Genomic DNA, 12,016 nt, shown 5'->3' with positions numbered 1-12,016 from the left:
GTTACTTTGAGCATCAGGTGACACGACCATGATTTTCATTTTTTTACTCCAAAACTATATTTTTTAAAAATCTGGAAAAATTATACGTTACAATAAATACTAGTACAATGTTTTTGCAAAAAAAATTAAAGGTGTCACTCTAAAGGAACACAAAAAAAAATTGTTTGAAAAATTCAATAATTTTTTTCAGTTCTATTATTTGTTCAAAAATTACAAAATATTTTCTTTTAAACACCATTATTGATACCTACAACATATATTTTTTTTATAAAAATTGGTCGAGCCGTTTTCGAGAAAGAAATTTTTTGTTTTTTTTCTTTCTTCCTCCATAACTCCTTCAAAAATATAATTTCAAGGTCAATATTTGCAGGAGTTCAAGGTCACATGGGTACTAACTTACGACGCCAATATCAACTTTATACTTGCGGGGGCAATTTTTACATGCTTATCCCCCTATGCCCTTTCTGGTTTATTAATAAATCAAATTAAAAATATCCCTTTAGAATTTAATCGTACACCTAGATCATTAGAAGAAAGTAGAAGATGGAAAGCTACAGAATTTAGACAATTTTTATTGTACACAGGTCCTGTTGTTTAAAATCTGTACTTAATCGAGACAATTATCTCAATTTTATGTCTTTAAATGTAGCTGTCACTATTTTATCGTCTCTCCATCATGTTAGATATTTAGATTACGCTAATTCTCTTCTTAATTATTTTGTAAAAAGTTATATAATTTTGTATGGCAAAGATAATTGTTCAATTAATATTCATAACTTATTACATTTATGCAATGATGTAAAAAAGTTTGGAATGTTACAAGAATACAGTGCCTATCCCTTTGAAAATCATATGCAAAAGATAAAAGGATATATTAGAAAAAAAGATAAACCATTGCAACAAATAGTTAATCGTATATGTGAAGAAAATTTTGCAGAATTAAGTAAAGAAAATAATTTGAATGTGAAACCCAAATTATTCAATAAACATGATAACGGACCTTTAAATCAATTTTTGTGTACTAGTCAATGGGAAAAAATTGTATTTTCTAATTTTACTCTAAAAATAAAAGATCCAAATAATTGTTGTAGTTTAAATAATGGTGACATTGTTTTAATTAAAAATATTGCTAGTAACGATAAAAATATAGTAATAATTGGAAATAAATATAATTCAAAAAAAGATTTTTAGAATGAACCATGTAATTCTTCTGATTTGGGTATATATTTAGTTGATAACGTTGTTAACGATCTTCAAAGTTGGAATATAAATGAAATATCGCATAAATGTATAAAATTACATTTTAAAGATAAATTTGTTATTTTTCCCTTACTTCATTCCGCGTCTAATTGAATTTTATAGATTTTAATATATATATATATATATAATTTTACTTTTCTATATAAAATAATTTTAATTTAGGATTATTTAAATGTCATTTTACAATTTATTTTTATATTTTACAATTAAAATTATTTTAGATTATATTTATTAAGATCATATTTTACAATTAAAATTAATAAAAATAGAGATGTATTTCTTAAATATTAAATTTATTAACTTCTTAGTATTTTTAAAAATGATGAATAACATTCCAAAGAATATTATTATAATATTCAATTGTTCTGAGAATATATATACCTAACAAATAAATTTTACGATAAGATAAAAAATTGAATTTCCTTCTGTTTGTTAACGGCTTGATTCCAAATATTTATATAATATTTAAAGTGATCGATTTGAAGTTGCGTACACAAATTGTTAATAATTTGCAGGAAAAATGACAAAGACATGGACTATTGTGATTTTCACTGATGAAGATTGTGTTGAAGTAGTTCCATCAAGTTGGATACTAAATGACAAATGTTATTGGCCGACGCTTACACCTGACAAGTTGAAAGCTGCAGTAAAAAATCACGATGCACTTGATACTTCTTGGCCTTCATATCCTATTCGGCTTATACGAAATGGAACTTTTTGTAAATATATTACTTATTGTGTTCTTATGTATCAATTAACAAAAAATATATTTATGCATTGTCGTCATGTTATATTTATTTTGTTTTAGATGATTATTCAACAGCAGAAAAAAAGTGTAAACGGGCGGAGTATTCGTCCGATGTAAATTCTGACAGATCTAAACAGAATGAAACAGAATCTGACAGAAATAAAAGGAAAATAATAAAAAAAACGTTTGGCTTTTCATTTGATGAGGATAATCTATCATCATCAGACGATAATAATAAATTGCCGACTAAATTGCCGACTCCTCCACGTTTAACGAATGGTTCGTATGCATGTATTTATTTGCTACATTATATAAATTTTGTTAAAAATTAATTATCTTATAAATGAAGAGATATAGTATCTGGCGTTATTTTACTTTTTAAAATCTTTTTAAAATAAAAGTATAACGTAAATTTTTAGGGATAAAAGAAAACATTCGCGAATACTTTATAAATTCAAAAAACATTCAATCATTTAGTTCCTAATGTTTTCTTCCAGACACCAGTACTTTTATAAGTAAAAGAAAGCCGAAACAAAAGAGTCAAGCTACTAATAACGATAGAATTCGAAATGAGAAATTTGAAAGGAATTTATCGATTGGTAAATTATTTTTTGTAATATATATAATTATTAATCACAACTATTAAGCACCTTTACAAAATGCAAAAGTTTAAAATGTATTTTTTGTAAATTTTGTAGGTAATAAACGAGGTAATAAATCTTTAGATGACAACGATAAACCATTGAATGTTAATGAACAAGAATGTAAATGTTGTCCTGTACATATAAAACACACTGTGGTATGTATATGTTATTTGCAATCGCAAAATTTGCCCATTGCCCGAATTTTTAACCAATGCGATATGGATAAGTTTAAATGTCCACAACACGTTCTGGATATTTATTTTGACCACTGAGCGTTGGAAAACAACGCGTTGTGGCCGAAATAAAGTACTCAGAACGCGTTATGGACATTTAAGCCATATATTGCATTGGTTAAAAAATTCGGGCAATAGGCAAATTTTGCGATTGCGAGTAATATATATTTTATGTACAGTTATTTTCGATAGAATTATCATTAATCTTATTATAAAATTAAATTATTATTACATGTTCGACACGATTAATAAATATATTAAACTTTTTTCCAGAAAATTATTTTAAAGAAATCATCCAACAACAAAATCTTTTCAAAGCCAGCATGTGGCAATATACAGATTCACTTCACGAATTAACCACATCGGTTAATCGGTTATCGTATTGTTATGAATAAGGTGACTCATGAAGTGGAGGAAGCAACAACTTCATTCTTCACAATGTTTAATTTTTCGTTACAAGACGAGGAAGACCTAATCCGCGTCGATGAACACCTAAACGACGAGAAAAATTTTAACGTTGCGGTAATATTTTATAAATGTGTTATTCTCACATATATATGTTACATATTTATTGCAGTTTTACAAATATACTTTATCAATTAATGAAATTTTAGTTAATTATTATTTTTATTTTGAATTTTACAGATGAATCAACTTGCAAAAATTGGTGGAAGTTCTGTACAGAATTTTACTCAAAGAGCTTTGCAAATGTTAATAACAAATGACCTTGCATCAACCTATAGCTGGTTGGGAAGGCGAGCCAAAAAAACTTTTAACAAATTAAAATTAGCGGATTTGATAATTGGTAAGTAGTTTTTTAGATTATCTTTTATTTACCGATTATCTTTTATTTAACGATTTTATTAAAATAATTCTTTCTTCGTAGATTATCAAATATACAATATACAATTACTATTTACAATTTTACTATTTACAATTTTCTAATTATTTTTTACCCTGTTTTTATATTATAGGTTCTGTCAAAAAAAGCATCCCAAATTCTACTAATAAAGAGTGCGAAGAAGCAATCCAAAAGTGGTTAAGAAGAGCCAAAGAACGTAGTAATAATAATAATAAGAAACGTGGAGAGAATAATAATGATGCAGAAACTGCGCGTGAAGGTTCAGATGCTGAAAATTAATTGGTCGAATCATTTATTAATAACTTACCTGAGAAACTCATCATCACTTTCATTTTTTATTATGGTTTATATGGGTCAAACGCGGTTCTTCTTGTGTAATGTCTCATTTATTCATCTTCTTGGATATAACTTCAAACGTTTCGGCTCAATTTCGAGCCATCCTCAGCAATAACAATGGTTAGCCCACGATCTCCAAACCATATAGCAAGCTCGTCGACTCGTGTTATTTGTACCAAATGATCCTTATCTGTAAGATTTTGATGTATAAAATCAAAACTTAATTAACCCGAGACAGTGATTAACTTACCAAATGGTCAAGAGAACGTGGGAATAAATAAATAATCGAAGTGACTTGTCGGTAGCATCGACATTTTAAAAACGACGGACGGAATAAAAACATTTAACGTAACGTAGTCAGAATTCGAATGTATACATAGATAGTTGTGTCGATGATAAAAGTATTATTGTGATAAAATTCAAAATACCAATGAGAGCACGAGAGCTCGACGCGTCATAACAATTGTACAGCCAATAAGGACATCAATCGTAGGCATGGTTTACAATTTATTTAAAATAGTCATGTATGCGTGATGTAGAAAATCGGTGTCATTTTGCAAATTAATACTATTTTTCTGCAATTTTATGTGAATCATTTCAGAAATTAGTCTCCTGGATAAATATTTCTCTTTGTCTAGGATTTCCACATTCTCCCAGTTAAAATCGTGATCTAGATTCTGCCTGTGTTCAGTGACGACAGATTGTGTCGAGGTAATTCTATTAATGTGGCTCCGATGTTCAGAAATTCGAGTTTTTAATTGCCTTTTAGTTTGGTCTACGTATGACGCGTCACATTCTCTACAGGAAATTTTGTAAACCACATTTTTATTCGATTGAGCTGGGAGGACATCCTTTTGTACTTTAATAAATTTTTTAAGTTTGTTTAGGCTAAAGAAAGACAATCTGACATTAAGATCCCTGACAACTCTTGTAAAATCATCGGAGATCCCCTCAACGTATGGTACAGTGAACCATTTACGCCGTTCTTCCTCGCAAATGGTTAGAGATTCATCCTGTCTGCGAGTGCGTCTGTTAATTAACGCTTTAATTCTCATGTTGATAGTATCAAAAATAAATGTCAAAGGATAGTCGTTCTTCAGGAGAGTATCAATTATAAACTTAACGTTCTTACAATGATATTTAGGGTGGGAAAGTAAAAAGGCCCTATCAACCATGCCCATAATCGTGCCTCTTTTTTGTGAGAAGCTCCGATGATTTTACAAGAGTTGTCAGGGATCTTAATGTCAGATTGTCTTTCTTTAGCCTAAACAAACTTAAAAAATTTATTAAAGTACAAAAGGATGTCCTCCCAGCTCAATCGAATAAAAATGTGGTTTACAAAATTTCCTGTAGAGAATGTGACGCGTCATACGTAGGCCAAACTAAAAGGCAATTAAAAACTCGAATTTCTGAACATCGGAGCCACATTAATAGAATTACCTCGACACAATCTGTCGTCACTGAACACAGGCAGAATCTAGATCACGATTTTGACTGGGAGAATGTGGAAATCCTAGACAAAGAGAAATATTTATCCAGGAGACTAATTTCTGAAATGATTCACATAAAACTGCAGGAAAATAGTATTAATTTGCAAAATGACACCGATTTTCTACATCACGCATACATGACTATTTTAAATAAATTGTAAACCATGCCTACGATTGATGTCCTTATTGGCTGTACAATTGTTATGACGCGTCGAGCTCTCGTGCTCTCATTGGTATTTTGAATTTTATCACAATAATACTTTTATCATCGACACAACTATCTATGTATACATTCGAATTCTGACTACGTTACGTTAAATGTTTTTATTCCGTCCGTCGTTTTTAAAATGTCGATGCTACCGACAAGTCACTTCGATTATTTATTTATTCCCACGTTCTCTTGACCATTTGGTAAGTTAATCACTGTCTCGGGTTAATTAAGTTTTGATTTTATACATCAAAATCTTACAGATAAGGATCATTTGGTACAAATAACACGAGTCGACGAGCTTGCTATATGGTTTGGAGATCGTGGGCTAACCATTGTTATCGCTGAGGATGGCTCGAAATTGAGCCGAAACGTTTGAAGTTATATCCAAGAAGATGAATAAATGAGACATTACGCAAGAAGAACCGCGTTTGACCCTTATAGCCTCTTTTCTTCCCGTTTTGTTAATTCTCGAGGGTCCGTTTACGATTTACTATGGTTTATATTTTTTTTCGTTTATATTTTAGTTTATATAAAATATAAGATTATAAAAGAGTTAGTTACATGTAGCTATATATACATATATAAATATTATTATAGTTTAATTTAATAAATGTATTGCAGTATTACAAAATACTGTAGTGATACTGTAAGTGCAGTAATAATAATAAGTATATGTATACTGTGATAATATAAAACTGTATAAAATAAAACTATTTCAGTTTTTCACTAAATCGTTATTCATTTTATTACCTAATTAATTCTAAATTATGCACGTATAATAAGAAGCCGAAATATGTCTAGTAAAGGTATTGTCCATAAAAGGTCCAAAGTACGTCCGTTAGATTAATAATTTATATCCATTTAAGATCCATAAATGTCCAATAATGGATGTCCTATGGATGTCCAGCCCAGTTGCAAACGGATATACAATGGATGTCCACTGTACGTCCGTCGTACTTAATATGGACGTCCAGTGGATGTACACAATGTCCGACATGGATGTCCATTGTACGTACATAAGACGTACTTGTGCTTATTGGGTAGTAGCGCCCATAAGTACGATTTTAACTGTAGATACACTACATAAGGAGAATAACACCAGAAAACGTGAAATAGCCGAGACATTTTTCATAAAAAAAACAGACCGATACAATCAATCTTCAAAAAGACACGGACAACTTAAATCCCATATATAACAATGTTATCGCAATCGCTTGATGTTCTTCAATTTATTTATTAAATTCGTCCGTCTACTCAATGTTAGTCGCATGAACATGCTCGCCTCGACAACACGTGCGCTACTTCTTACAACGACATAATGGTTTTAATTTGCGCATTTATACTGCATCAATTCAAGTCACTACCAGCGACATTCCACATCTTACTTATGGTTTTTTCGGCAAAAATCTTCATGGGTTTAATGTAAAAGTCATGGTTTTTTTTTATTAGTAGGTATTACATTCCTTTAACTTTGCTCCGTTAATTTTAAAATATGACTTTAATTATGACCTTAGACCAAATTGTTTTGTAGATTGCTTGATAAGGACCCGAACCAAAGATCGAAACATTGTAACGTTTGTGTCAACTTTATATAGCCAATTGAGTCGAAATAAAACCTCTTATTATTGTTAAAGATTTCACATCTTTTTTCGAAACACATATTACTTGGGTTGAGTTAGGTAACTCAATTTTTTGAATTATTTTGTTAGGGAGAAATAAAGCTACTACTATTTAGGATTTTTGGATTTACAACATACATCTGCGTGTACTTGGAGCCTTTTTTTTACCTTTTTTGAAAAAGGTACTGTTACAGTAATATTGGTTAAATTTGAGTTAGTTTTTTTTTTAGATGGAGTTGCAGGGAGAAGAGCGGAGTCTGTTCTCCGCTCATGCATATATGTACTATTTCCACATACATATTAGCTATTCATGTCTTTCAGTGAGAATAAGTGTTATATTTTTCAAATTTTCTTTGTTAATAACTTTTTAATAAACATCGACCGACGGCTAGAATCTTTTGAACGTTACGCAGAAAAGTGATTTCTGTAATATATGTGAAGGTCGAGGTCATAGAAGATGGGTCCCCTAATGAAAAGGTTTACCTAATGGGTAACGGTGAGAGTGCGCGTACTCTATTACAAAGAAACGCTGTAGCCTGCGATAGATAATTGCGGATTAATAACGGAATTAAATATTTGCTAAGCCTAAACTATGCTGAAACTATATTGTCTAAACTAAGCTGAAACTATATTGTCTAATATTTATTTTAAGTTTTTTTTTTCGAATGTTCTAACACATCGGGTTCATCACTTATATATATCATTTTTGTCAAAAATATCATTTTTTGTCAAGAATGGCCAAAAACAATTTTTTTTTTTTAACCAGAAGTTATAGAAAAATTTCAGTAATTTCAGTGACAAATTCGAATACAGCGGCCAAAAACCTACATTAAGTAACTCGAAAAACTCAATCCGCATTTGATATATCCACCAATGTTTAATTAATTAATTATTTACATATTTAATTGAACTGATCAATATTTTATTGGTAATTATTTACAATGGGGCCTTTTCTGAATTTTGATATTTTTTTGCGGTTCTCTTGGTAAAAACCTTTATTGTAACTCCGACAGTGATAATCAATCGGGGGAGCCCAAAAAATATGTACCCAACCAATTTTTTTACCAATTTTTTTTACCTAATTTTATACATATTTTTTCCGACATGCCGGAACACACACACATCCGCGCGCGCGTGCGTGGGGGGGGGGGTGCAAGGGAGGGCCTTTGGCCCCTTTTCCCGCACCCACCTCCGCTGGTAGGCAGCGTGGACCTCGCTTTACAACTTAAAGTACATGCTAAAGTTGCGGTCCAATTCACGCTCACAGCGCTGAAAGCATCGCTCTTTACAACGCTGTGAGCGTGAATCGGACCGCAGGCTTTAGCATGTACTTTAAGTTGTAAAGCGAGGTCCACGCTGCCTATCGGCGGCGGAGGTGGGTGCGGGAGGGAAAACCGAAAGCTCCTCTTGCACTCCCCCCGCGCGCGCGTGCGTGTGCATATATCTCCGAAGCTATTTTAGTCCGATCCTTATATATATATATATATATATGAAATAAGATTCGGGAAGACTCCCCCAACAACATATTGAAAAATAAACCAAATCGGAGAGAGGGCCCCTTTTATGCATAAATACCAAAGAAAAAATAGATTTAAAAATAGGTAAGGTACATATTTTTTGGACTCCGCCGATTGATTATCACTGTCAGAGTCACAAAAAAGATTTTTACCAAGAGAGTCGCAAGAAAATATCAAAATTTGGAAAAAACCCTATTGTAAATAATTACCATTTTATTAAAAAAGCATACAATCAAAAATCTCGAATGTAGAGAACTGCTTTTATTATTATTATTGTTTAACCCTTAGCTGGCGCTGTGGGGTATTAAACATCCCAGTCTAGTTCAGCTTAAATTTAAGCCTCTTTATATTATAAGCTCTAATTTAAGCTCCCTATAGTACGTCCCAGTGTCCCAGCTATATGATTCTGGTGAAATGTGCCAGCTAAGGATTAAGAATCTGTTAAACTTTTTTGTTTCAGACAATCCAGTTGGTCGCTATAATGGCCGTCATACAACGCCTTCGAAACAAGCATTATTGCTACTGCGATATCTATCCACAAAAGTCAATGAAAGAACTATTACAAGTAGATAAATATATGTACTTTTAAATAAAAAAATTTAATTGCATTGCACAAATAATTTCTAAGTAAATTTTTAAAGAAATTCTTTTCTTTGGTCTGTTTAATCATACAAGTGGCTATTAAGAAACGAAACTTTATGTCGTCCGACAATTGCAGCGGTGAGGATCAAAGCTTTAAAATCCTTTACCTTGAAGCTTCCTGAAACAAATAAGACAAGTTTCATGTCGTGAGTCTGTTTGGTTCGCGTATGAGCATTGTTTGCAAGAAGTTCGGCTGCATTCTTTTGCTATAATTATGACTAGTTTAAAAATCGAACAACCTGTTAAATTAATATTTTTCTTGTCAATTTGTAAAAATCTCGAACAAAAAGTTTGTCTTGATCAAACTGAGAGAATGGATGGGAAGAAAAGATTGTATTTGTAGAAGGACTACGCGTGAATTCTGCATCACAACAAAGCGTCAACTCATAACGCCATTTTCTTCGGGCAGTTTCTAGCAAACACAATCCAATGCTTTAACATTGCGTGATTTTTAAAAAATCCAACCTAAGTGGTAGTAGCTTTATTTTCCCTTAACAAAATTATTATATCACAAATTGCGTTACCGAACTCAACCTAAGTAATATGTTTATCAGTACAAAATTAACTTTTTCAAAAAAAGTAAAAAAAAGATTCTAAATATACACGCAATGTATGTTGTAAATAAAAAAACCCAAGTGGTAGTAATTCTATTTTTTCTTAACAAAACTATTATATCACAAAATTGCATTACCTACTCTCTAAATCTAAATCAGTGAATAGTCACTGCTAATCAGTGACTACTCACTGAATGCATCAGTCTAAAGTATGCCACTGATAACACTATACAACAAAAAATCGCTTTTTTTCTAGCAGAAGAACGAACCTTGCGGCATTCAATAGGCTTTTAGACGCAGAAAACAATCCCGTTTACCAAATTGCTCTATCACGTCACAATTTTGAGATATTTGCAGTTAAAGTTGCAAAAATGGATTATTTTAGTGTATTTTGGCATATTATAATTACAATATGTGACGTATCGGAGAAGTTTAATCGCAACCAAAATTAAATATGTTAGGATTTTCAGCCCTTAAAGGGAATTTGTTGTCGCTTATGGTTAAAAAGATATTCATAATAAACGTAGAGTCTATTGCGTCAAGGTTGGAACTTACATAGTTCCAAGCCTCTTCGACGGTTTTCTCACATGGTCCGACGATTCGACATAAAACTTTAATGTTGGGCGCCAGACGCGTAGATACGCGTCCACTAAGTACGCTAACCCGAAAGAAACGCAAAACGCAGGGAGTTCGGTGTGCGAGAGATCGGCCAGCTCGACCTAACGAGTATGGGCGGGGTTGATGAAGGGCAGCGCAATATTCGGCGGGGTGACACCTAAATCAAATACTCAGAGAATTGATAACAGAAATGAATAACAACGTTTATTCTGAGGTAACTCTCAGGTGAAACAGTCAGTGCCAGTTCGGCTTTCATTATTACCATCAAAATCAAGTAAATAAATGATAATGCTGACGTCAGGAATCAAACCAACAATAATGGTAACGCGAACGTCAGAAGTGAACGGAATAGACTAGACATTGAGCTATTTTACAGTGCACGCGCGGAAGGCGCTGGTGTCAAATAAGAGAACAATATCAGAAAACTATACTTACAAATAATATAGAACATCGGCCAAGATACGACCGAAGACAAAATAATCGGAGTAAACGCGAGATAATAGAGTACTAGAAGTAGAATCGAACGTGAAATATCGCGAAATGATAGTGCGTCACGCTCGGAGCGCGTGAACGTAACTTCCAAAGCCGCGCAGAAATTCTGTCGCCAAATTATCTTAATCTAACGCAAGTAATAATCGCAGCGCAGGCGATGTCATTTTGGGTTACCCCGACAAACACTCTTACGAGGGCCCGAATTGTATGCGGTTCCGCTGCCGGGTTCCGGAATAGGAACCGGATTCCCTTTCGCCTGACGTCCCAACGCAATTATGACCGAACGCCATACGCTCTATCGCCAGTGATTTCTAACGCGACAAATGATTCGCCGAAGCACTCGGCATAACGCGGGATACTTTTTCGCGTTAGAAATCACTGGCGATAGAGCGTATGGCGTTCGGTCATAATTGCGTTGGGACGTCGGGCGAAAGGGAATCCGGTTCCTATAACTAACGCGAAAACACGGAGTTACCGCGAGTAATACTGGAACACAAGTTCTATTCGAGCGCAAATAACAAATCACGCGGACAAAATTCTAACGCCCGTAGGCATTCCACGCGAGTAATCTCCTATCTAACGCCATTCACAAGGCACGCGAATACCCTCCTAACGTACATAATATCGCGTGGGAAAATTTAAGTCCCGACCGTACGAATTACGACGCACCATGAAGTACGCTGTTGCGAACGCGAAGGTCGTGAGCAATGGCAGATTCGCGATATCGAAATCCGTTTCGGACACGTCTACCGCGATCTCCAAGGGCATGCGATTTTCTGTCGCGAACCCA

General features: G+C 33.1%; 1 protein-coding gene across 1 annotated transcript; it reads left to right on the top strand.

Moving 5' to 3' along the window:
- The first annotated feature begins 1,727 nt into the window (after window positions 1–1,727).
- On the top strand, window positions 1,728–4,133 carry LOC112462423. Its single transcript, XM_025028177.1, has 7 exons — window positions 1,728–1,979; window positions 2,069–2,287; window positions 2,506–2,607; window positions 2,707–2,807; window positions 3,159–3,407; window positions 3,531–3,690; window positions 3,860–4,133. The coding sequence occupies exons 1-5, from the start codon at window positions 1,781–1,783 to the stop codon at window positions 3,240–3,242; spliced, it is 705 nt and encodes a 234-aa protein (XP_024883945.1). The 5' UTR covers window positions 1,728–1,780; the 3' UTR covers window positions 3,243–3,407; window positions 3,531–3,690; window positions 3,860–4,133.
- Window positions 4,134–12,016: the final 7,883 nt, after the last annotated feature.

Source organism: Temnothorax curvispinosus, unplaced genomic scaffold, assembly GCF_003070985.1.
Source record: "Temnothorax curvispinosus isolate PA1 unplaced genomic scaffold, ASM307098v1 QBEX01012415.1, whole genome shotgun sequence".
NCBI classification, from domain to species: Eukaryota; Metazoa; Arthropoda; class Insecta; order Hymenoptera; family Formicidae; genus Temnothorax; species Temnothorax curvispinosus.
This window is presented reverse-complemented; position numbering and strand designations above follow the sequence as displayed.